Raw genomic sequence first — 27,962 nt, forward strand, 5'->3', positions numbered from 1 at the left:
AAAACTTTGTTTTTCTGCAAGCCTCCACATGGAACGAAGAATCCAAAAACCGGAAGTCTTGATACATTTAAGTAAATGCTTTTAAGAACTGTAAAACTATATAGAAACATATTTAAACTCCAAAACAACACATGCATTAAAATTTAAGTATCATTTATCCAGTTCAGTGCTTCTGAAATGCATGCTTTTTCACAAACACAGAAATATTTAATTACTTCTATTTATGAAGGATTTTCTCCATTACTAGATTCTCTGTTGAGCATATGCACATTTTGTAACGGGTTATGTAAGGGCCCAAATGCAGCGAACTGGACACCTAGTAAAAGTTTAGAACGAAGTTTAATATTATAATCCAGAGGTTTATAGGGGGCAGGTCATTTATGTCCAATGAGAGTCTCAGTCAGGGAGCAGGCAGAAGACAAGTTGAAGCCAGGCAGTAGATCAAGGAGTCAGTAAATAGCCATGGACACAGGCAAACAGGAACAAGGCTGCAGAAAAAAACCTAGTCGTAGCCAGGACAAATGCGAGTTAGGCAGGATCGGCATTAGAGAATCAGTCAGGGAAAGAGTGCTGGAAAGTCTTGCATGAAGCGTACTGTAGAACAATCTGCCAATAAGTGACTAAGCCAGTGGCTTATATACTGGTTTGATTAGCAATGAGCAGCAGGTGTGCTGACGAGGTGGGAGTGGCTTGACCAGTGGTGTGAGGTGGAGCGGGGTCAGTGGAAAATGACTGAGGTGCAGCAGGCAGCAAAATAAGCAGAATTGATGCTAACAACTGGGAAATATCAGAATATAAGGCCCATCACAATTCCGCAAGCCCATGGTGAGGTCATAAAATGCCTTGCTTTTCTAGCCAATAGTCAAAATTCCAAACATATTGATCTTAGAATAAATCCTTGAGACTCTTAAACCAGTCATTCTTGATGAGACATAAGTGCAGAAAGACATTTATGGGTGAAGGAAAGAGGAGACACAATCTAGGGTTTATTTTTAAAACCCCATCGATCAATGAGTGCCGTTGTTTGTCTCCGAAGGACTCAACTTCACCCACAAAGGTCGCCGTTGACCTACGGAGCCAATCAAAATAATCTTTTAATTTGATTGTCTTTAACGTTATTTGTCAGAAATAGAACAGCGGTCAAGATGTTTTTCACACTGGCTGCTGAAAGCCTCCACACTCTCATCCACATCTGCCTCGGGAGTGCTGACAAAGCTGTTTGGTAAATGCTGGCTTGGTTGTGTTTGGTGCAGTCTGCAGAGATTGCATGGAGCCTGTCATATTCACCTGTATCACCTTATACACACACAACACAAACAACACACACAACACACACAACACACACACAACACACACAACACAAACCTCAACACACACCTCAACAAACACAACACAAACACAACACACACAACACACACGACACANCTATTTTAAACTATTGGAAAGCACGGAAAATGCGTGTGCATTGAGATTAACCATTAAGATGACATACACATGAAGTCATGAACAATAACCCAGACATTAGTTGTCTAACTTGAACCTAAAACACTTGTAGCCAGTCTCTGCATTCCCCTTATTCCACAATAAGGGGAATGTCAACACAGACACCTGTCAGCCCGCACTCTGCTGTTCCTCAGCACCACTCCTGCTCCCTCCCGCTGAAATTATGAATGAAAAGCGTAGTAATCATAGATAACACGGCAGGGTCCGTGACAGTTTGTTTCCATCTGATTTCAAATAACAAAGTCTTGGTTTTAAGAATATTAAACTTGTTTCGCCAAATTCAGATGATAAATACAACTTTTAAGCTTGTAAAGGCATAATTACAAGAGGCAACTTAACGTCACAGCAGGCATAACAACAGCCTGTGTTTCTTCTGAGGGTTTCCCCGGGAAACAAACACAATACACACAAATGCGTCACAGATTATTTTGCGGTATTTGAAATCATGTACGCAGCTCTCGACGTAACTAGGAGTCTAGTGGACGGTATCAGTACTAATATTTTTATTTTTTTATTAATTATGTTGTTCATAAATTAATCTGAGGGCCGCAAAAAGAGTAGGTGATGGCCGCATGCGGCCCGCGGGCCGCCGTTTGCCCATCCCTGCTCTAGAATACCTCCCTTGCTACTGGTTTTAGGGAAAACAAGTAAAACAAAATACCCTTTGAGTCTGATTATCAGGATACTAGTCACCATGGTGCTGTTAATATTGACTATAGATGAACAAATATGTGTTCATCCGCAGATATAAATAGTCACCGAAAAACACACAATTTCTTCCTGTGTGAGTTACATTCGATCAAAACTACAATGACCTGCTGTTATACTGAATACAAAACTATATATTTGTGGCTCGTTTTCAAGTACTAATGGGCTTCAGCCAGAGTAGAAACGTCATAAAGCATCGAGGGAAGGACGAATACATTGTTAGTCTTTGACCTTGTCCTTCAACTTTTCCACTCTTGTCATACTCATTAACCAATTTGTGATAAACTACCCAAGCTGCAGCAATGTAACCTGAGTGTCACATCATTAAGGAGTGAAAGCAACACTTAGTTTTATCTGCAGTGTAACAAACACAAACAGATAGAGTGCAGCTGATTCCTCAGAGACGCTCTGACAAACAACCCTGCAGACGTAATGGAGTAGATGTGTGTTTCCGTGTGTGTGTGTGTGTGTGTGTGTGTGTGTGTGTGTGTGTGTGTGTGTGTGTGTGTGTACACACACGGAAACACACATCTACTCCATTACGTCTGCAGGGTTGTTTGTNTAGGTATGGGGATCTAAAGGCTAGGTGTGTAATACGACTTTTCTAAGAGGCACGTGCCAAGATCCATACAACGAAACGATGACGTTCTACACTTACCTAAAGGATTTGCCCCCGGTAGAGTCACTAGTGTCATCGGATCCGTGCGGGGGCAAGTTTTAAAGGTACGGTATCAAACGTTGTTCGTTCGTCAAGCTTGCAACTCCGGACCAGAGACCGGCCCCATTAATCACATTTAAAAACAATCGATTGATAGTAGTACGACGACATACGTTATTGAAAAGAGAAGCTAAGTGACGTTTCGTTATGTCGTGGTACATTACAAAACGTTTCGGCAATATAGGTCTCCACCTGCGAGGCAACGCTGTATTGTTTAGATGTTGGATTATTTTGTGGACGTCTTCGTGGTGGGATTTCTCGTGCTACTCAAGAATCGCACTCCCCCGACTTTCGTGTCTGATCGTGCAGTCCTCAGTGAGACTTGTTCAGTAAGCTTTCTGTTCCATTTGAGAGTGGTCTGTTGCACTTTCGATTTCTTTATTGACCCTTTCATGACTGAAGTAGCATGAGCTACTGGTGGTAATAGTCACAGCTTTTACTTCCAAAAAGCTGCCGGACTAGGACGAACGCACATCAAACAATTGTCATTTCTACTACTAGTACATACAGAGTTTATTACCATTCCCGATAAAAAACCTCCAAATCATTCTGATTGTTGAGATGAATTCACGAAGGACACGGATCATATGAAACCAGGATAGTAGTTTCACCGACCATATTAAACTTTCTAGTTCTGACAATAGTCTCTATAGGCCTTATCATAGCCATAGCTCGCTATAGGTTTACGCGATACGTGAATTACGTTGATATCGGAACCCGATACCGATACTGGATCGGATCGGCCCCATCCCTATATGAAAGTGCATGAACATCACCTCTCTAATTGGGTGAATATAAAGCTGTAGGTTTTTTTATTTTTCTTTATTAGAAGTTAAAGCAATTTTTATCTAAAACAGTGCTTCATATTCCTTGCATGTTTGTTATCCGTCTGATGCAATCAAATCATCAAGAACTGCATATCATTTGATCAAAACAAATCAAATCTGGCCTTTAATCCAATCAAAAAAGGGACCAGATCAAATATCCACTCCTACAGTACTAATCAAATCATTTTTCGTACTGCTATTCAACAGCCATTTTCAGGTTACCTTGTTGTATAGTGTACACATAACGGAGGCTGAGGTAAAGCACACAACAGTATCATTCTTAAGACATCCTGAAACAGTTAATATCATTCTAGTCCTTTCATTGCCCTATAGGAGGGTCTCAGATTGGAGCCATGATGTGTAAAAGTGTAATCATCAAAAAGCATTTCAAAGTAGGGCTGCTCGATTATGGCAAAAATCATAATCTCAATTATTTGGGTCAATAATTGATATCACGATTATTAAAAACGATTATCCATTTACTTTGAAAACATCCATTTACTGAAAAAAAAACGTTGAACAGTATGTTTTTAACAGTTGATTAACCTGAACTTTAAGTATAATTCAATTGAAAACCCAATAAAAAAAAAAAATAAAAATAATAATAATAATAATAGTTTTATTTTATTTCGATAAAGTATTATTTCATAATCGTTGCAAGCCAAAATCGTAATTGCGATTAAATACGATTAATTGAGCAGACCTATTTCAAAGGTCTCACCATTTCATTAATCACAAACTTGAACCTTAAAAGGTAGGGTATGTAAGTTTGAGAAACCGGCTCGAGATCGCTAGAATTTGAAAATACGCGACCGGAGAAAATCTGCCACTTCCTTAGAGAGCCCCTCCTCCAACACACACGAACGCGCACATGTCCAATGAGGGCACTAGATAAGTTTGTGCACAGATGGAATACTGACAGGCAGGTAGGCCATCCAGTTATTTTAGCCAGACCGGCTAAAATGATTGGTCGTACTTTTTACAGTACTACGGCTTCCACAGATGACATTTTTTTAATGGATTTTTTGTCAAAGCACTTAAGATATTCATTGCTATCGGGAGGTTAAGAGCATTCCATGGAATATATATATGGAATATCGAGCCGGTTTCTCAAACTTACATACCCCACCTTTAAAAGCACAATTTTTACAACCCATTGTATTGTTTCCCATAAAAACATCACTGAATCACAGAGTTTAATGCACACCTCCATTGTTCCATCAGCGATAAAGACATAACATCACTCATCCCTGTAATGTCCATAAAAACTCTCTTAGAGCCCTGTGACTGTAGTACAGTGTATTTAAACATTGAACCAGATATTGCAGGAAGGAATTCCTGTGCCTAACAATAAAGAGAAAAAGCTGTACAATGGGGCGAAAGCCTGCGAGCTGGTTCAGGCAGTCAACTCGAGAAACAATGACACATTTACACATGTCACGCCTCGTCCCTCTTACAACCAACCAAACACATTCTGCTAAACTTGCCGCTCTATTTAAGCTGCCAGATCTACTGCCTCGATAATGCTGCTGCTACTGCTTCCACGATGCTGCTGCTCACCTGCCCCAGCACCATCTCATCTTCCACCGGTAGGCTCGGGGGATAGTTATTTAACCATCACTCAATGTTCTGTGTAAATCTGTGGAGTGATGAGGCCCGAGCCTAGACGCCAAACTCAAACTATATGCTGCTTCTAATAAACATATCAAAGAAACATGTGTGTTGCCTGACTGAACTGTTCTATTGCACTAACTGTAAAATCATCCTTGTCATAAAAGAAACATAACACAAGAGAAATCACTCTACCGCTGAATTTGCATAAAACAATAAAGGAAATTATTTCCTGATCCAACTGGTTTGTCTCAGCCATGTTGAATAAAAATCTTCTAACAGTTGTGGAAATCTTGGCATTCATGAGAATGGGAAAAATGTAAGGTCACTGTGACCCTGACCTTTGACCACCAATTTCTACCCTGTTCATCCAACGAGTCCAAGCGCACATTTGAAGACATTTCCTTCAGACATTCCTGAGATATCACATTCATGAGAGTGGTAGGGATGAACACCAGACTTCCATCGGTACAGGTGTGGTTTTATCAGTGAAAGTGAAAATCATTGTAAAAGGAAGGAAATATGTATGAGCAGAGTACTGGATACCAAAGACGCTTCAGGACACGACTGCTAAAGGATTATTGGAGCTCGGCCAAGGACAGCAGACAAGGAGCAGTAAAATTGAATTACAGTGATGTGCATACCATTTATACTGAAGGTCCTGCTTCCTCTCTGGGTATTACTCTGACGCTGGATGCACTAAACCAGATTTACCAAACATGGCCAGTCCCTGCATCTGTGCAGCAGTTAGCCGGTATAGAGTGCCACAGTGGCGCGTCCTAAAGCCCGGAAGGAGTTTAAAAAAAAACAATGCAATTTCTCCATAGGATTTTGGAAAATAGTTCGAAATAAGGTCTTTGGTTGACAAAAATTGAAGAGACAGATCACGTTTTGTTCAGCCGGATAATATCCACATGTCTACCATCGATAGATTTATGATGGATATTGTCCATAACCAACATCCCACGCTTTTTGAGCCAAATACGCAACTGCGTGTGTTAATAATTGCATGTTTTCACTGCTCATAGGATATGCGGGTCCGGGTCGGTTTGCGGATCTTGTGCCGACGGGTCGGGTCGGTTTGCAGAACTAATTGGCAATATTTGCGGGTGGCGGGGCGGGTCACTGTGGCACTCTATTTACTTCAAAAATCAGTTGAAATCGGACAGTGAAAATAATTCCCACTGAGCACAACTTTGAGTGTTTGAAGTTGAAACCAGCATGTTTGTATTTACTTGACAATGCCAGAATCTACAAAATCCAATAGAGTGTTTGCTGCTAAACAGTTGGTTTGTAATTCTACACTAAAAGCAGATAAGAAGAAGAACAGGAGCAGCATGCTAACGTTGTGGGCTTTTATCAGAGTTTCAGTGAGGGACAGACTGCTTGCTCACTAAATCTTAGCCTTTTTTGACATTAGGTGTGCATAAAATACAGGTTATGAACTTATTTTAATATCATTAATTGTGAAAAGTTCAGGTATCTTATTGTCAAAGGTCATAAATACCTTTGACAATGACTAAGCAGTAATTGGCTGAATAAAATCCATATTGTACACCCGTTATCACTGTGCATCACTCTGTTGTATCCATACTGTGTAGACAGAGAATGGCGGTATTAGCTTGTGTTGGTGAAGTTCATTTTCCACAGAACAACATAACGTCAAGGGTTTGGCCTTTTCCTTTAAGTTCACAACCCTGAGATTCAAACCAAGAGAGAAATGTGTTGTAGGTGACAGTTGTGCCATCTAACTGGTTAGACATCAACACATGCCTACTGCATTTAATGAAGCATCAATGATGCTGATATCCTCTTTCTTTGACTTCACACTAGGAATCGGAATCGATACATTTCAAACGATACCCATCCCTGTAGCTCGGGCTGCGGGGGCTCGCAAATTGCTATCACAATATCTGTCAGAAAAATCATGATTCGATTATTTCCCCAAATCGTGCAGCCCTACTTCACTCATATTTAGTTTAGAGTAAATCAGAAGGAAAAAAAAGATCAATATAGGACCCGACAGTGGGAGTACAAAAGACAAAAGAGCATTCTGGCGTTGATCGCTAGGGAAAATGTGGTACTACACTGGAACATCTTCATCTTTTGTATATAAAATAGGACTTGAATAACCTGCTTAGAGCGGAACTTGGAAGACAGTTGAACTTGCACAGAGAAACCAAATTATACAATTGGGCACTAAGAGATTTTAGACAACATTGTGCTTCCATTTAAAGCAGACTGCACCGATACTGCGGAACAAGAGATTATGTATTTTACCACAATGCATTATTCTTTACCATTCATAACCTGGTTTCTATGTAACCCGCGAGTTGTGTTGTGCTAGTGCAGGAGCTTAATCTATAAAAATACCTCATCATTTATGAGTCGATTATATTTTGTAATCAGAATCTGTAGAGTTAATGAAGTATTAAATAAATTAAACAAAAGTAGAAGAGTTAAAACCACATTGGTGTAGTAGAAGTGTAAAGAAGCAGAAAACAGATTTTCCTAACTAAAGTACAATTACAGTACATTTAAATGTCAATCCAAAAACCAGTAATTTCAGGTGACTCACCTGAAGATGGCCAGGCTGAGAGACCACAGCACTAACGGCCGTCGCAGGTTCAGCTTCGGCCTCTCCCTCATGAAGTGCTGACCGCCAAATACGAGCGCGGCGTACAGGCCACAGAACATGAAGGCCTTGCTCCTGTGGAGGGCAAAACACAGCATGTCGATACAATAATCAACCATACTGAGGACTAAGAGCATAGACATTATTGTATTTATCCTAGCCCCATTGATGCAACCAAAGTGGACATACTAGACACCTGTAGATCTAATGCAATACAAAATTCTCAAAATTCATATATCGTTACATTTGTACCAAAAACTAAACATTATGACATTGAGTGGAGCCAGAATGAGTCCTAAAACCCGGGATTGAGTTGTTAGCACTTCCGCTTCGCTTGTCTCAATGGTCGTCATTCAATGTTTTTTTTAATGTGATTTTGTTTAGAAGGTTAACAAGCTTACTGGACTTTTACAATTTGTTCTACGACGTAAAATACGTCAGTTAATGTCCAAGTTAATGTGTGAAAACTAAACATCATCATGCCAAACATCACCGCCTAAAGCTTAGCAGTGGTGACGTGAAGTCATGCAAGTTTTTACAGACAATAAACATCCATCTCTATCTAGAAATTCATAAAACATCTGGTACAGCTGCTACTTCAAGGGAATCATACAATTTATTTGTGTGATCCCACATAAAAAGTACAGACAACAAACGCAAGAAGCCTTTCCTTCAACATAAATGAACAGAAGCCAGTATTTTACAACCATTATTGAAATGAATTACCTGACATAACCTACCCTAAATGTACTTTGACCCCTATCATGTTAAAAAAAAGGAAGTAGGATACTTCCTCTGACAAACATCCTTGCTAAACCCTAAATCACCTCAGTCAGACCTTTGACTGGACATGATTACACAGCTGTACTGCTGTTACATAAGGACATTATACAATTGGGTGAACGCACCAAGGCCATGATTCGAACACATGACTTGTACGTAACGATTTTAAAAGCTATATATAAAAATAAAAAACAAGTCTTATAACCCAATCCTTCAGCCTTATCCTGATTTATAATCACAGCAGAGGATTAAAAGATTAGTTGCTGACACACTGACTGTTTACACTGCCAGCTCTGAGTGATGAGGCCATTTTAACTGGGCACTGCTCCGCCTGGCTTATAAACAGACAACAATATTATTTCAATTAACCACCGGTGGGCAAAAATGGCGACAGAGCAGAAAAGGTTAACTAATGGAGGCGAAAAAAATAGGTGTAAACTGTGAGGCTGTACAAAAAAGAACAGCCATACCTGATATGTATTTATTTATTTAATCCAGGAGGGTGTGTGTGTGTGTGTGTGTGTGTGTGTGTGTGTGTGTGTGTGTGTGTGTGTGTGTGTGTGTGTGTGTGTGTGTGTTAGATTGGCACAATACATATAAAAGTCTGAGTGGATGCTGCTTGACCCAGTTAATGCCATGGGGGCTTCCGATAGCCCTTCCCAGTGCATCCATGTTGAGTGCAGAAAAAAAACTTGCATAAGGCCAAAGATTAAGAAGAATTCTCACACATTCTCCACTAATGGCCTCATATTTTCATCAATCTCTTCAATTCACCAAAAGTAGAACAAAGCGACAGCAGCCAGGTTGACACTCACTTAGCCTCAGAGTATTTTCCAGCAGACCGTTTTACATGTGCTTTGAATAGAATACTATATGTACTTTCTGAGAGGGTTAGCCCTAAGGTCAAATCCTAAAAAACGGCCCTGCTAAGGCCACCGAATGATTCGATTTGTATTTGATAAATGAATAAATCACTAATCATCAATCAAAGGACTTGTACAATTGATTTAAACTTTTTTTATCTATTTTTGTTTGGGATTTTGTCGGATAAGGCACCCGATAAAATATCCTACTAATTGAGGGATGATGTCTGTAAATGTCTGGATTTTTTCACCCCAAATATTGATTTGAATACGATATAAAAGAGGAAAAAGGCTGAAAACAGTTTGTTCTGCCTAAATTTAACTATAACTCATTCATCAATAAAGACGATTTATTTAGTTTTCAATTAATTAATTGATTAGTTGAGTACATTTTGCAGCTATACTCGTCATGTTAGGAAATGTGATATGCAGGCCAAGTTTCAATGTAAAGAAACCCATACCCAAAAAGGCACTTTTTTGATAAGGTTCATAAAAAAAGAAAATGACCACGAAATATGTTGCAGGACGAAAAATCAATAGTGACACTTAATAAAAAAATATCTTTGGCATTTCTTCACTGAGAGTTCTTGTCATTGTATTATTCACTTTCATATAGGGCTCTAGTTTTAAGGAAAAACATGTGTATATTCTTCAGTGTAACATAGGATATCTGTAGTTCCGGCACAATACTGTTCTCTAGAGTGATCCTGTATGTGAGAAACAATAAAGAAGCACTTTCAAGTAAGACAGGAAGTAAGAGAGGAAGAAGCAGAGTGGACAGTATTCACGTGAGTTATCACATCTTAAAGGTCCCATGTCATGCTTTTCCGGTTATTACCCGTCCCCTTGTGTGTTATATAGCTTTTTATGCATGTAAACGGTCTGCAGAGTCACAAACCCTCAAAGTACACCCTGTAGCGAGTAAAACTCTAACACAGAAAAGACCTGTCGATGCCCCAGAACGCCTCGTTGGACATTTTTATTTCTTCTTCCGGGAACCAATTGACGTAACGACAACCCAATGGACCAATCCGTGGACCTCCTCACACACACACACACACTCTCTCAGCAGCGAAACTGTGACGCGCTGGGGTGCTAGTGGAGCCTCGCAGCGGCGAAACCGTGGTGCACTTCCACTGTAGGTGAAATTGAAGAGACAGATCACGTTTTGTTCAGCCGGACAATATCCATCATAAATCTATCGATCATAAATCTATCGATTAGATTTATGATTCGAAAATTATAAAAGTAGGGTAGACATGTGGATATTATCCGGCTGAACAAAACGTGATCTGTCTCTTCAATTTGTGTCAACAACAGACCTTATTTCGAGCTATTTTCCAAAATCCTATGGAGAAATTGCATTGGTTTTTGTCGAAGGAACCGAAAGTGGTAAAATGCAAACTTACTTCCGGGTTTTAGGACGTGTCACTCTATTGTAACACATAATCACTGATGTTCCGCTGTAACGGTGGTGGACTCATCAGAATAGAGTGGGCGAGCTGACCAACCAGAGCACAGTGGGCTCACAGGGTTGGGGGGTGGGGGGGGGCAGGAACTCCAACAAGCCGTTTAGGACAGAGAGTGAATACACATACTATACAGCAGGGGTGCCCAATGCGTCGATCGCGAGGGTAGTGTGGGTAGATCGCATGGCATTGGAAAAAAACTAAGAAAAAAAAAAAACTTTTTTTTTTTTTTTAAAGTTAGCCTATCATCCATCCTTACTATGGCATTTGCCACTTGATTGACGTACATGTAAGCCAGTCTGAGTTGTATTGTGCCATACGGGTTCATGCAGTTATGAGGGGGCCTCACCTCCTCATCTGAAGCACAAATGCGGCGCATTATTATACGCTTATGCGGCGCAATTAGTGTAAGCGTGCCACAGTTTATCTGCCGTTTAGTCAACCCCGCCCCCCCCCCCCCGACACAGATTGGGCAGGGGCGGCCCTGTAGGTAGATCGCTTGGGCGTGGTCATTTTAAAAGTAGCTCCCAAGCTGAAAAAGTGTGGGCACCCCTGCTATACAGAGATGCTGTATGAGAAAACCAATGGGATTTTGGAACATTGAACAATGTAAATCTATTCTAGTAGACCTCAACAATGGAATTATGATAAGTAGAAATGGCCATGACATGGGATCTTTAAATGAAATTGATCCATAAAACAAAAGACAGCTCTCTGGCAGTAGGCCTATAATTGTGTTCCTTAAAAGCAAAGTTACATTACGACTCCGCCAAAGGAATGCTGAAGCACGTAAAGCTTCCCTGTTAATGCACTTGCTCCTCTTTAAAAATGAGTCTACAGTCACTCATCATTTCACAGCTCACTTGCCTGTCACAGAGAAACACAGCTGCATTTACATTCATTACTGAATAGCCTCATAAGAGTAAAGGAAAACACATGGTCTTCTAGGTTTCCATTTTGCATATAGTAAACTTCCGTGAAAACAGTGCATAACAGACATAGCAATGTCTATTTTTCCTGTATGCAAATAGCTGTAATTGAAACCCGGGCTGACCTATGGGAGCACGGATGAAGTCATGTCTTGCATCCTCAAGGACATTTGAATTAAAGCGGGTATAATGTGATTCCCATGATTCTTAAGCTAACATTGGCTAATTCTGGTGATTTTTTTGTGAAATATGCGACCCTTTAAGCAAGTAAATTAATCACATTAATGGAGGGAGGGGGTATACATGTAAGACACCGGGTCCGCATGGCGAACGTACCCTGACAGGACATGGGGTACATACAGACCCCGCCACCCACCGCAGAGGAGGGGAAGGGCCTAGCAGACATTTTATCATGTATTTTTCAAAGCTATTTTCCCCTTTATACATACCAGTTTTCCTGCATCCATTCCAGGGCTCTTATTTCGTCGAAGCGCCGCTCGAAATCGTACTCAGCCAGCGGGGAATGCTCAGTCGCGTTCATGTTTATTATTAGCGTTTTTTCCGCCTAAAATCTCCGTTTGAGCAGGATTTTCGAAGGAAGGAATAATATTGAACCGCGCCGAACCGGCCTTCTGGGGGACTACAGCCTGACTGCTGCTCCTTTATTTTATCCAGCTGATATTAGCTGGATTATCACCGGTTGGAGTCGACAGGAGGATGCTGTACCACCAGATCCACTTCCTTTCACTTTCCTCTCAGTTCGTCAAGGCAGCTTGAATGAAACAATGTTTTCCGGTTTGGACTTTCAAAATAAAAGCTAATGAAGAAATGACGCAGCACCTGAGTTTGCAATTTTTTGGCCCTTTATTTTAGCAGCCACAGATGCTTCAAGGCAGGCCTTATGATTTTTTTTTTTTTTTTGTACACCTTTTCTACTCAACTGCTCGTCAACTATTCCCCTACCTGTAAATGATAGTTAATCGTATATGAAATACATTTGAGCTTTTGAATTGATGTTGGACAATGTGGCTACATCATCTCCATATTGTCATTTGTAAATCCAAACTAGTTTGTTCATATTAAAATAACCTGTACTGAGAATATACAGAAAACCTATACAATTCTACTTTGTCGTCTTGTTCGTGGTAAGATGTAACGATTTGTTCATGTTGTCTTACAGATATCCTCAAAAACTGTAAAGTTCAATCATTTCACTTTGGAATATGCAACAAATAATCCTCACCAATTATAATGGGTTATGCTAATCAAATGCTAGCTGGAAATTGATTAATGTTGGCTAAAAAACACTAAACATGCGGAAGGACAACAGCTGCTCAAATGAGAATTTATTAGGCCAAATTCAATTCTTGAGTTATTTGAAGATAACATTTTTGGCTCTATCAAATTTGTTCTATCTATTTTTGGCATATTAACAGATAAAATTATCCATACCTTGCTAAATAAATTCATCAACCAATACAAATGATCAAAAATTGCAGTCCTAAGTTTTATTGTGTAGGTAAACGAGTTCGTTTCCGGTTGTTCTTGCGGTTTGACGGGTTTGACGCAGTGAGAGCACGCTCTGTTCCTTGAGCGTGCAGTGATGGAGGTGGAGGGGGCGGGGCATTACTGTGACGTGGAGTTCAGTCTGGTCACCAGTTTCACCCAGACACTGAGAACTCCACTCTAACGATTATCCCTAAATTCTGCATAATGAGAACATAATGTTGAGTATTTTAAGTATCTTTTGATGCTAGTACATTTTTACTTTTTAATGCAGGACTTTTACTCGCTTGTTGTTACAGAAAAATATGACACTGAATGTATTGTAACAATTACTTATGTAAAATAATAATAAATAATTACATTTTTATTCAGAGCGCCTTTCAAGGCACTCAAAGCGATTTAGAATGACACAAAAGCTTTGAAATACTTTTTCACCAATCTGTATGGATAAACTCAACACAATATTAATCACAAACTATTTTGATATTTGATTATTCCTTAAAAAACAAAAATAATATGCCAAACATTCACTGGCTACAGCTTTTGTTCCAATTCCAAATGTTAACATTTGCTGGTTTTCTTAATCTCCTATCTTTTGGACTTTTTATCAGACAAATACGTGGATGTTGGACTTTGACATTGCAAAACTGCGATGGATATTTGGCAGAGCGAAGGATATAAAGGGATTAAAATGCATTAAAAAGGAGTTAAATATTAGCTTAAGTATTAATATATAAATCCACATACTCATTTCACACACATGCGCAGTGAATTGTTTTTATATTTGCCTGCATTCATGCTATGTAGTTATTACCTAAGTGAATGTTCTCAATGATGTTCTCTAATCTTTCTGTGCCAAAGGGGAGAAGGTCACTTACAATATATCTGCAACAGATACGTGTGCAGTTGCATCAGACTCCTGCTGGCACATTATTATGTATTATCTGTTAGTTATTGATTTGTGAAACTTATAACTTCAGAGAGAATTTGGGATTTTGCAAGACTAGAATCAAATATCACCCATAAGGCACATTGTGCTGTATCACCGGATGTCAACGTTTTAAACTCCAGATTTAGGTGAAGTTTACTCATATAGCACATTTCATATGATTGAGACTTAATAAAGCTGTAAAAAAATGTCAAACGGAAAATGTCATAAAAAAATATTGAGATCAATTAAAAAGTATATACAGTAAGCTAAGAAGGTGTTGAAATAAAAGTACCCTGTTCACTTGTAATGTTATACAATGTCTGGATTTTGAACTAATTTATCTATCTCATGGCTTACTTTGTCTTTTGGTAGTATTTTTTTTGACATATGGAGTGATATAAAGAGATTTCCAAAAATGTACTCTAATATGCCAATAAAATGAAACAAGGTTTTCAACCTGATTTCGCTCTGTGTTCAGATTTCTCCTCTGAAAGTATGCAAATAATATGCAAATAAGCACATATAACACAATGGTTGATTTGCATATTCTAATGTAACATTTACTTAAACCTGTAATGCTAAAATAATGTCTAATAATCATCAGATATTTCATGGTGATCCCTTCTATAAACGTAGAAGTACTGCGAGAAAAAAAGAATGAAGTATTGATATTTAGGCTGTACTTTAATGTTGTCGCATATATTTTTGTAATTATGAGTAATATTATTATCATCATTATTATTATTATAGTTCTACTACTATTTTAATTTGAAACATAACCATAGCTGTTAAATAAGTGTTAATGTGTACAATCTGTCACTATGAAATGTAGTGGAACATAAGCATAAAGTAGCAGAACATTTAAATACTCAATTAAAATAAAAGAAACCCAAAATCTCTACTCAAGTACAGTTATTGAGTTAATGTACTTAGTTACATTCCACCACTGTTAATCAACCGAGAACATAAAGTCAAATATTCTTCATAAGTATGAAGAATGGAACTTTACTCCCATCTGCTGGACAAAGCATGAACGACATTCTCAGTTTATGAATGTCACCTTCGCAAACAAGGCATTTATTTCTTATTACTAAATACAGCAAACATATTTTGAGTCTATAAAATGAAAAGAAAATAATTGGCAAAAGCTGATAACCTGCCTCAAATTAAATGATGAGTATAATACATCATAGTATGATGCAAGTTATAACATTATAAGTTTAGCGGCAACATTTTTAATAGCAAGAAAATAAGAGAAAAAACGAAATCAACATAGATTATAATAACAATCTAATCCAGTCTGTTGCTTAAGTAATACAACAAGATATAGATAAAGAGCATATGTAAGCATATAATTAACAGCACCATCAAAACGGTTGTGAAATAAGTGATGTACTGTATGATGAAGACTAAGTGCTTAGTTGACTCCTGCTATATAATACTACTGAAGCGTATAATGACCCGTGTTCTTGTCATTGCAGCACTGGGACTCATCCAAAGGAGATTACAGCAGGAATTATTACTGCTGTGATCTAAATGCATTTCAGACCAGTGTACAGTAAATTGGCACCGATGCCTCGGGCAGGAAATGAGGTTGACAGCTTAGACAAGCATAAACATGAGTTTCAGTTCACAGTCATTAGGGTGGTGTAAAGGGAAACAAATTAAAAAGGATTAATACATATTAGAGTACATTTCTGAAATGTCTTACAACCACAGGCATCTCACATTTTAATCACTTTAGCTGTTAATAACACATCAACATATAGTGACAGTATGTTATTACATGGTTCAAATACACATTGTGGGGTAAACATGAATTAGGCTACTTTCCCTATGAAATGCAGTAGGTGTATAAGGCTAGCATATCATGGATATACTCAACTGTAAAAGTACTTCACATTTGTACTTAAAGGGGACCTATCATACCAAATGCATTTTTCGATGTCTTTATACATAAATGTGTCCCTGGTGTGTGAGGAAACTCACAAAGTATCAGAAAATAAAACCCTCTCTCTTTTCCTCCAGAATCAGAATCAGAATTCCTTTATTAGTCCCACAGAGGGGAAATTTGCAGCGTTACAGAAGGAAAGAGCCACAGACAGCTTAGTGTTGCATATCTTACATGTGTTAAAAAAGTACTAAGTTATAATATAATAAACAATATGCTAAAAAGAGATAAAAACTAAAAAAGTTACATAATTTTCAAAATACAGATCAAAAACAAATCAAATCTACAAATCAAATCCTGTAGCAGTTCTTTGGATTTAGTACTGAAATATAATTTGATTGGCTGGCACTTCCGTCAACGCTTGAGAAGTTGAACTTTTCTCAACTTTCAAAGCGAGCAACGGAGGCAAAGCGACGCGACGGAACCACAATGCAGTTCGGCAAAGCGTGAAGTCACCCCATTCAAAGTGAATGGGAAGCGTCTCCGTTGAAGCACGCGACGCTGCCGTGTGGACGTACCGTTAACCCAGAGTTGTTCCCGATATCCAAGTGTGTGTGTGTGTGTGTGACTGCTAGGTTTTCCTTGAGCAGAAAGTGGTACTGCTCTGTATGAATATGTGTGAAAGGGTGAATGATGACTTGTGAATGTAGAGTGCTTTGAGGGGTCGTAGAGACTGGATAAATACGTGTATAAGTACAGTCCATTTATCATATTGTAGGTAAATTGGTCTCTAGGACACGTTAGCATAGTGTGTGTATGAGCTAGTTCCCTCAGTGTAAAATGTAGTCTCTCGTTTGCCCAAGTTAGCATCTTGTGTGCACAGTAATAGTGTCTCCATAGAAGAGGTTGGGTATTGAAAGCTGAGAAGGGAAACACTGGAGTCTCTAAACGTTCCTCTGCTTTTCATTTCCTCTCTAATCTGCACTTTTTATATCTCCGCCCCGTCTCTTCAGTTTGAACATTTTTTCTTACAGTTTCTCCATACAGTAATTTAAGCGAGCTGCAGTTCTTGGTCCCGCCGGGCCCCGGGTTAAACAGTCCAATTAAAGTTGAGAGATTAAAGAGCTGTGAGATGTTCAGAGTCTGCGGGAGATTTCCCCCTCTCGGCCTCCAGAGGACACTTAAAGGAAATCTTTAATAAAGACGTGAACTTCCTCTGAACCAGTTCACATCCAGGATCCATGTCAGGGCCCACAGGAAACTTTGATCCTCTCAATGAGTTTCTGTGGTATCTGCATGCTGCTGCTTTTAAAGTGTTAATCCATATTTAATATCCTTTGTTCTTCGGGAACACCATATCGTAAAGCCATGATGGTAAAACGTCTGGAATAAAAGATTTCCTCGTGTTGAAGTAACCTCAAATTAACGAAGGACACATGAGTAATAAGACTTTGAACCTAGAGTGGTGCAGGAATGAGTCCTGAAACCTGGAAATGAGTCAGCATTTAGCCACTTCCTGTCCTTTGGTCTGGAGGTCAATGGTTTTCTATATGTGTTTTTGGTTATGTTAGAAATTAAAATCAATGTTTTGATGGCATAAAGTAGCTTAAACATACCGTCAGTTTAAATGCTGTCTTATACTGAAAAACCATAAAGTGAAGTCATGTGACCGAGCTGTAGTTCCTTTATAGCCCAACATTAGCCTCCTTTAGCTTAGCGGTGGTGACGTGAAGTCATGTGACCGTGCTGTAGTTCCTTTATAGCCCAACATTAGCCTCCTTTAGCTTAGCGGTGGTGACGTGAAGTCATGTGACCGTGCTGTAGTTCCTTTATAGCCNCTACTTAAGTGCTTCCTGTGCCAGTATACTTTGGTCTATCATCAAGTGGCTGGTATAATTTGAAAGATCAAGACTGTTATCAGAGATATCGGAATAGTATCGGTATCGGCAGATATCCAAATTTAGTTATCGGAATCGGATCGGAAGTGAAAATATGTGTATCGGTGCATCCCTACTTTCATATTTGCCGTTTACTTGTTTTTACTTATGTACATTTTTTGTTTTGCATTTCAATCTTTTATAAAAATGTTCAAATGCTGTATTCAAGCACAACCCTTAAAGCGAGCCACACTACATGTCATTACTTACGTGTTGTGTTTAACTACTATAATTTAATTATAGACACTTATTCCACTATGAGCATGGATTCAAACCAATACAGAACAATCAGATTAAGACCATCTGATATAAATGTAAGTCAGTTTGTGCTTGATAATTTAGATGACGTACAGTGGGGCAAAAAGTATTTAGTCAGCCACCAATTGTGCAAGTTCTCCCACTTAAAAAGATGAGAGGCTTGTAGGATGTATTTTCATCCTAGGTATACCTCAACTATGAGAGACAAAATGAGAAGGAAAAAAATCACATTGTCTGATTTTTAAAGAATTGATTTGCAAATTATGGTGGAAAATAAGTATGTGGTCACCTACAAACAAACAAGATTTCTAGCTCTCACAGACCTGTAACTTCTTCTTTAAGAGCCTCCTCTGTCCTCCACTTGTTAACTGTATTAATGGCACCTGTTTGAACTCGTTATCAGTATAAAAGACACCTGTCCACAACCTCAAACAGTCACACTCCAAACTCCACTATGGCCAAGACCAAAGAGCTGTCAAAGGACACCAGAAACAAAATTGTAGACCTGCACCAGGCTGGGAAGACTGAATCTGCAATAGGTAAGCAGCTTGGTGTGAAGAAATCAACTGTGGGAGCAATTATTAGAAAATGGAAGACATACAAGACCACTGATAATCTCCCTCGATCTGGGGCTCCACACAAGATCTCACCCCGTGGGGTCAAAATGATCACAAGAACGGTGAGCAAAAATCCCAGAACCACACGGGGGGACCTAGTCAATGACCTGCAGAGAGCTGGGACCAAAGTAACAAAGGCTACCATCAGTAACACACTACGCCGCCAGGGACTCAAATCCTGCAGTGCCAGACGTGTCCCCCTGCTTAAGCCAGTACATGTCCAGGCCCGTCTGAAGTTTGCTAGAGAGCATTTAGATGATCCAGAAGAGGATTGGGAGAATGTCATATGGTCAGATGAAACCAAAATAGAACTTTTTGGTAAAAACTCAACTTGACGTGTTTGGAGGAGAAATAATGCTGAGTTGCATCCAAAGAACACCATACAGTGAAACATGGGGGTGGAAACATCATGCTTTGGGGCTGTTTTTCTGCAAAGGGACCAGGACGACTGATCCGTGTAAAGGAAAGAATGAATGGGGCCATGTATCGTGAGATTTTGAGTGACAACCTCCTTCCATTTGTCAAAATCAGACAATGTGATTTTCTGTCTGTGTGTTTCACAGACCTCTGTCATAGCCAACAAAGGGTATATAACATATAAGTATTGAGATTAACTTTTGTTATTGACCAAATACTTATTTTCCACCATAATTTGCAAATAAATTCTTTCAAAATCAGACAATGTGATGTTCTGGATTTTTTTTTTTCTCCTTTTGTCTCTCATAGTTGAGGTATACCTAGGATGAAAATTACAGGCCTCTCATCTTTTTAAGTGGGAGAACTTGCACAATTGGTGGCTGACTAAATACTTTTTTTCCCCAGTGTAACTGCATCACGATATGTTGATTTCATCACCCCATTCAAATGCTTTTTTTTAATGGTTTTGACTGTTTTGGATTCCCTCTGCAGCATCATAGGAGCGGTGAGGACAGGACTGTACATGGTGCACGTCCTCACAACCAACGGCTTCAGACAGTCTGTGTGTGACATCAGCTTCTACAGCGCCCCCGTCAGCAAATTCTGGGCCTACGCCTTTGTTCTTAGCAAGGCACCAGAGCTGGGTAAGACTTCTGTCATCTCTTTTTTTGTAGTCCAAAACTTCAGAAGCCACTAAAATGTCTGGTGGTGTAAAATTAGGCTACATTTGGAAAAAAGCTCTCACGGTAATTTCCTGACATTTCCCAGCAAACCTTAAAAGCTGCTTCTTTAGAAGATAGTGCTGTCTCCCTGTGTGCACACTGATCTCTTCATGCCCTCTATTGAACCAGAGACCTGAGTGATGTTGGAAAGGGAGGCATATGCTGAGTTGGCAATAAAATCCCATTAGTGGATGATTAATAGAGAAAGTGTTTCCTCAGCCGCAGACAGGAAGACAGTCTTCGTCTTTAATACAGGGTGTAAACTGTTCAAGACCAGTATAATTTGTGCAAATAAATCAGATATATAGGCTAATTATGGTTTATAAAAACATAGTAATATCACCACAACAACTCATACATATGTATTAAGCATTCAGATCCAAAAACTGGTTATAAACATGCCAATAGTTTAAGCACTTTATGCACAGTAGATAAAGTTAGTGCATACAAAATGTTGGTTCTCATTGCATAGGAATGGTAAACTATGCTAATTGCATTAGGTCAAAGCTAAAGCTAAAAGTCACCCCCGAAACTTTGATCGATGTATACAACTTATCTGGTCATGTGACAAAGATGAAATTAAAGATTCCTTTATGAATGCATTTGATGTCTTCCTCTCCCAGGGGACACGATGTTCATCATCCTGCGGAAGCAGCGCCTCATCTTCCTGCACTGGTACCACCACATCACCGTGCTACTCTACTCCTGGTACTCCTACAAGGACCAGGTGGCGGGTGGCGGCTGGTTCATGACCATGAACTTCGTGGTCCACTCCTTCATGTACACGTACTACGCTGCCCGGGCCGCCGGCTGGAGGGTGCCCCGCCCCTGCGCCATGATCATCACCACCACCCAGATCCTGCAGATGGTGATGGGCCTCACCGTGCTGGGCCTGGTGTACAACTGGAAGCACGAGGTGCGCTGTCCCTCCAACATGGACAACATCACCTGGGGCTTCCTCATGTACCTCAGCTACTTGGTCCTCTTCGCCTTTTTCTTCTACGACACCTACCTCAGAGGCTCCTCCGGGCACAAGGGATCCAAGACGGAGTAGCAGGTCTGTGCGGAGCGTGCCATGCGCAGAAATGACCCCCAGCGAGGGGCCATGAATGTGTGAGTCACAACTAGTTTCCTGGTTGCTCGGTCCTCCTCTTTTTATGACGTTTTCACTTGACTTTTTATAGGCACTGCTTGTAACATCCATGGATTTAGAGTGGTAGGAAAGAGGAGACTAGTTCAGATTGAGCACAGCTTTTACATTATGGAAATTAATTTAAAGGGGGTGAAGGAATAACATGTTGTCTTTGACTAACATAGTTTTTACTTCATTAGTTATTGCCTCTGATGGTTAGACTCTTGACCCTTATCAAAACAAAACAGCCATACAGTATGAGGGCCAAATATTTGTATGTTGTTATGAAAAAGTGATCATACTTGATGTATATGTAAAAACTTTTAAATTGTTAAAGGAAAAGCTCAACATTTTGGGAAATACAGGCTTGATTTCTGAGTGTGAGATAGCTTAGCTGTTTCCCCCTGCCTAGCGTCCTTATGCTAAGCTAACTGCCTCAGACGGAAAGCAAATAAATGTTATAACCCAAAATGTTTAACTTCTGTTTTAGCCCTAGCAAAACTGTGTGTGATAGTGAGTTTAGGATTACCAAAAGGGAACAAAGACTTCACAATGCACTGAATGAAAGAAGGGTGTTTTTCTCATACTTATTTTTAGCACTCACCACACATGCATTACACACAGCATTTTAACCCTTGTGCCTCTCTAGTGAAATTTTTAGCTTTTAGTTTTAATTAATTTAGGCTGTTTTAATGCGTATGGCATACATGTTAGGTGTTTTTTTAAAATAATATTTTGAAGCTCGCAACACAACTTATAAGAAGTATCACAGGTAAATAATAGAGACCTGGTAGACCGGTAACAAATATCCCCATTGAAACTTATCAAAGCCCCAATGTTTAACTATTGAAGATTGAACCATTATCTCATTTTAACTACTTGTGGCTGTTTTATGTCATTATATTAAGTAAATGTTGTTACTAATAATTGATATCTGCACTGTGATGGAGAGGTGTCAGAGCCAACAGCAGTTCCTTGATCAAGAGCACCTTGGCAGTGCTGCTGAACTAGCACCTCTCCAGCTACATATTATACGTATATTTTGGTCAGATGGAGACTTGAAACGGCGACCATTCAGTTCCCGAGCCAAGTCCCTACAGACTGAGCTACTGCCACCCATACACAAGAAATAAAAGGCATATCAAGGGCATTATTGAAACAAGCGTGTGGCACTTAAAGGTTTAAAATTCAGAAAATTATCAATATTTAGTAGTCACATTCAGCACTGGTGTTGGTCAAATGTAACTCAGTGGAATACATACAGTATATATTTAAATGTATGGCCATTTTGTGTAGGTCTGAGAAACATTGAGTTGAGTTCAAAATCTCGCCTCTCCCACAGTACTGCCCATAAACCATTGGGCTTCTTCTTCTTCTTTTATTGAGCCTGTATGGTCATGGGTGTAATTTCCACTGGGGACAGGTGGGACATGTCAAAACACTTTTCAAAATCCCTTTGGGTCCCCCCCACTTTTCAAATGTGTTTACGCAAGCAGTCATCATCACGGAGGAGCGTCTGTGTGTGTGTGGCACGAGCGCATTTTGTGAGAGAGACAGAGAGAAAGAGGGAGTTACGGGGGTTGTTGTTAGCATCTGGTGCTAGCTCGGAGCTAACAGAGATTAGAAGCTGTTTCAACAATAAGGAGAGAGAGAGTCCTCTCCTGTCGGACTGAGAGAGATAACGTCAGCTCAGGTAAAGGACTCTTGAGTGATTAGATTGTAAACTTTAGTCTAAGTTATCTCAGTGGGTCTCAAACGGTTTGGTCATCTATGTAAAAAAATATCTCCATCTATTTAATATAGTTCAAAATAAGTTAAGAAATAATTCCAATGTCAGTAAAAAATAAAAAGACAGTTTTAAAAGGGGAGTGATTAGTAAAATATGCATAAAAAGAAAGAATGCAGACTAGGTAAGATAAAGATAGGAGAGAGGAGTTGATCAATGATGTGTTACAATGATAGTATTGAAATATATCTCTGAATTTGTGCACCAGATTGATTCCTTTAACTTCAATTTAAAGAAAAAAATGGTCCCTATATATATTTGTAGAAAGGCAGGAAATGGAATTAAATCGAGAACAATGTTTCATTGCGGAGGACCCCCTGTTTTGTGTCCCCCACCATTTCTCAAACCAAAGTTACACCCTTGTGTGTGATGACATGCTAACACACCATGATCAATCTACAGCCCATACTTGATGTGTGCTCACAAAGCACTTTGTCTGCTGATAAGATCTGAACACATTCCTCCGCTCACAGCCGTCCCAGAGCAAATAACTTCCAGGAAGTGGGTTATGTAATATGTTGTTTAAAGCTGACGTCCCCCTGTCCCCCCGTCCTCTCTGTTCCCCCGTCCTCTCTGTTCCTTTCTTATTATCCTGTGTACACACTGCACATCTTGCCTTCTCCACCTCACTTGAGATTTTACACAAAGCCCATTCTGCTCCCCCTTCATGGGTTTTTGGTTGGTGTTATCAGATGTATACAGCTCATGCTAGACACACCTGTCATACCTGCTGTATGTATTGCACTGTTAATATCAGATTTGTGTAAGCATGGATCTTTTAAATCTCAGTTGTTGAGAAACTGGGAGCACGTGCACACAAGCCTGACTTCCACTCCCACTGGCGGCTATAAATAGATCTACAACCAAACCCAATCACTTATCTGCATCTGCTGTAGTATTTCTGCTTGCTTGATAAGACTTTAGACCCGTCTGTTGAAAAAAAGAAGGCGTATAGGTTCTCTAACTTCCTCATTCAGACTTATCTCATGGACATGTAAACCGTCCCCTGCAATAATGTCTTAGCCTTAGTCAAACATCTCAAATTTAGCCAGAGATTTTGCTTACAGCACTTAAATTGAAATGGACATTGAGGTAATAAATATGGATAAAATAAAAACACAATGGACAATAACATTTGAAAAAGGAAATAGTTGCACCCGCAATTAAAGAGCTACTTAGGCTAAACTTCATGTGAAATAACTTTCTACTTCTAAATGTTTTGTTTCTGGTCCTAGTCTATAAGTGTTTTTTAGTTTAACACTTAAAGAAAACAAAAAAACACTGCCTAATCTGATGTTGCCTTAGTTTCCACACCCCCAAACTACAAGACAACGTTATTTAGAGGCTTTAAAGAGGTTCAAATATCCAGAGTTTACCAGGAAAATAAAACGGCCAGTTGGAAACCACTGATATTAAGAATTATGATTATTTTGCAATGATATGTTCATGTTTTGGAATTCAAGCAAAATCTGGCCTCTGGGATTTATCCTACTTGTACACTGTGTTTGTCCTCTTTCTAATTCTGCTTGTGTGTTGCAATCCAGATTATTAGAATCCACCCAACCCCACCTACTGTAGATCCCCATGGGGTGCAGCATGTGACTTGATCACTACTGAACGGTTATTACATTTAAATTGTAAACAAAGTGAAGCTTCTGCATTAACACTCTTAACTTACACTCACTCTTACTCAATGAGCTGCTAAGAAATGCCATACAAAACGACGTGTCCATTGTGAATAACAACCCATTTGTTTATTATTGAAGGTCCCATGTCATTCTTTTCCGGTTATTACCCGTCCCCTTGTGTGTTATGAAGCTTTTTCTGCATGTGAACAGTCTGCAGACTCACAAACCCTCAAAGTACACCCTGTAGCGAGCAAAACTCTAACACAGAAAAGACCTGTCTGTGCTGCCCCAGAACGCCTCGTTGGAGATTTCTCTTTTTCCATTTTTTACTTCTTGGGTATAGTGACGTATTTCGGGTATAGTGACATAACGTAACGGCTCCGCTCCAAATGGACCAATCTGCGGAGCCGTTACGATTGGACCAATTGCGGGACGTTGCGAGGCTTGCTGCTGCAAGGAGCGGGACACTGTGAGCTGGCTCACTGGTGTGGGGTCGGTGAGACAGCGAGACACCGCGGAACTCAGCCTGTGTGTGGGCACACACACAAACTGTGTGTGTGTGTGTGTGTGTGTGTGTGTGTGTGTGTGTGTGTGTGTGTGTGTGTGTGTGTGTGTGTGTGTGCTCCAACAAGCTGTTTAAGCCGGAGTGAATACACATACTTTACAGAGATGCTGTATGAGAAACCAATGTGAGTTTGGAAAATATAAATATATTCTAGTTGACCTAAACAATGGAATTATGATCAATATAAATCGCCATGACATGGGACCTTTAATATATATTCCTCCATCAGATCGGAAGTGTGTAATTGTATCAGGATGTGCAGTTAGCTGCTTTTTCTTCCTCTTCCATCCAAATGTGTGTTTTCCTCATTCCTTACATCGGCCGACAAACATCATGACGCCCTTTCTGCCTCTTTAATGTAACGTAGAATCTAAAGGCCAGTAAAAATGGAAGGTTACATTTGTGTAATTTCAGGCTGTTCTCTTCTCTGTCCTGTGTTTTATGCCCTTTTAGGTAAAGCCAATCTGTGTGTAGTAGCAGTTTACAAATGTACATGGAAGGGGGGATTTGGCTGGAACATATGAAGTAAAGACGATTGTTCTGCCATCATGTTTAACCACTAATACTGTATTTCTGTTATGGAGGAGCTGATGTTTACATGATGCAAGAGTGGATTTAAAAAAGGGACATTTTTATGAGAAGTCTGTGTTTGTACTATTCCCGCTTTCACCTCAAATGTCCCAACAGAGCCATTTGTGACCTGAGCACCTTGTAAGTAAATGCTTAATTTGTTGCCCATCTGCCTTATTTTACCTTTAATTTCCACAGTGTTCAAGTGGGATCATTCAATGTCATTTTTACAGATGAGCTCCGTCTGCTAGGAGAAATCCAAAGTTTGAAAGGTGTAAATAAGGGGCGCACGATAAACTATTTTAGCATTAACATTGTGATCGTCGCATCATCCTGCTACATATTTTTACTGCATGGTGTAAACGGGAAAGTTGCACTGTCGTGTTATCTGTGACTTATCTACTAGAAAAGTCGGCATTTATTACTATTGAAGGCTTTATGGCTAAGCAGTTTCTTGCTAACCACCAATCACATTCATTCTTCAATTTATTAAAAAAAACATTCCCTGCTTGTCAGTATGGAAATACTTCGGTGACAGAAAGGATGATGTTGAATGGAAAACAGCTCTTCTGGTTGAAATTCCTGTATTTGTTCATAATGCAACATATCGCAGAAGAAGAACACATATTTCTGTCAGATTTTTCCAATATCGTGCAGCGCTGGTTTAAATGTGAGGGATTTCATTGTTCAGGGCAGAAAGTGTAACCCCTGTATTCACAAAAACACTTCATAAGATGAAACCTGCACATAGATAAAGACAAATATTCTAACTTTTAAACTAATGTTGATGCATTTATAACAGAATCCCAATGGATTGAGTGCTGAGGCCACAAATGGAGCTCTGAATGACTTTCCCCAGTGTTACAGTACTCAACATGTGGTTTACTATGAAACATCATTCAGTTAATGTTGAGAAGGCCCCAGGTGAAGACTGGCTGAGGTGTTCTGTAACGTCAGTAATGATTCCTGCTCACAACTTGTAACCCTTTTTAAACTTGAAATGATTTTGTGTGCCAAACATTGCTTCTGTTATTTTTCTATCATGGATCAGAGTGAATTGCTCTGTGCATTACAGTACAGTGGAGTACAGTACAGTGTGAAGTACAATACAGTAAAGCAGTGGAGTACAGTATGTGCACCTTTACCCCGGTGGATTCTGCTGACAACTGCAAATGAAGGAGATACAAAAAAAACAGTTCAAGGGCTTTTGGTGTTGAAATGTTGTAACAATAAATAAATTACAATAATGGTTTTAAAACATCTCTGTTCGTTATTTCAGATGGGAAGGAAACCCCTCTATGCAGGGGCAGGGGGGCACACTACACTGTGAGGGGCCTCTGATGATACATCCCATAAAGCAGGGGTGCCCAACCTTTTTTGAACCGAGAGCTACTTTTAAAGTTGCCAGTCTGCCGAGATCTACCAGTCTAAATAGAGAGGCGTAACCATTACGGACAGCCTACAGGTAAATACACACTTCTACTTGTATAAAACTGACCTTTGTACAATTAATACTTCATAAAATACTGCAGATCCTTTATCTTACCCCTTTCTAATCTACACACAAGTATTTAACTGAAGCTACACAACAGTGTTGTTGATACAGAGTTGGAGTTTATTCACACGTCACATACTACAGTGGGTAATGTTTTCAAGAAACATTGAACAGTGCTGCCACATATGACACAGGAAAAAAAGAAAAGACTCTGAACCCTTTCTTTGCTATTGTATAAAAATAGTGTTGCTACAAAAGTATAAATTAGGCTTACTAATAAGACAACTCAGGCCCAAAGTGCAATAAAAAGACACAATTAAGAGGATCAAACCCTTTTTTTGTTGCATTTTAGTAGAGTATAAAAAAACAGATCTTAATGTTTGCATTCTTATACCATTTTGTACAATAATTATAATGAATAAGTTCAAACAAACAAAAACTTACGTGTGTGTGTGTGTGTG

At 39.4% G+C, this 27,962-nt stretch overlaps 2 protein-coding genes across 2 annotated transcripts in view; one reads left to right on the forward strand and one right to left on the reverse strand.

Moving 5' to 3' along the window:
- The window catches only part of LOC104965355 (SRC kinase signaling inhibitor 1-like), a 35,823-nt gene that overhangs the window by 5,429 nt on the left and 2,432 nt on the right, over positions 1-27,962 (reverse strand). The gene's annotated exons all lie outside the window — the stretch shown is intronic.
- Positions 20,064-22,937, forward strand: LOC104964850 (elongation of very long chain fatty acids protein 6-like). The gene is made up of 2 exons (XM_010793734.1): positions 20,064-20,247; positions 20,949-22,937. Exons 1-2 carry the CDS (start codon positions 20,064-20,066, stop codon positions 21,377-21,379), a joined length of 615 nt encoding a protein of 204 aa, XP_010792036.1. The 3' UTR covers positions 21,380-22,937.

This window comes from Notothenia coriiceps, unplaced genomic scaffold (genome assembly GCF_000735185.1).
Source record: "Notothenia coriiceps isolate Sejong01 unplaced genomic scaffold, NC01 NC01_scaffold00037244, whole genome shotgun sequence".
In the NCBI taxonomy this organism is placed as follows: domain Eukaryota; kingdom Metazoa; phylum Chordata; class Actinopteri; order Perciformes; family Nototheniidae; genus Notothenia; species Notothenia coriiceps.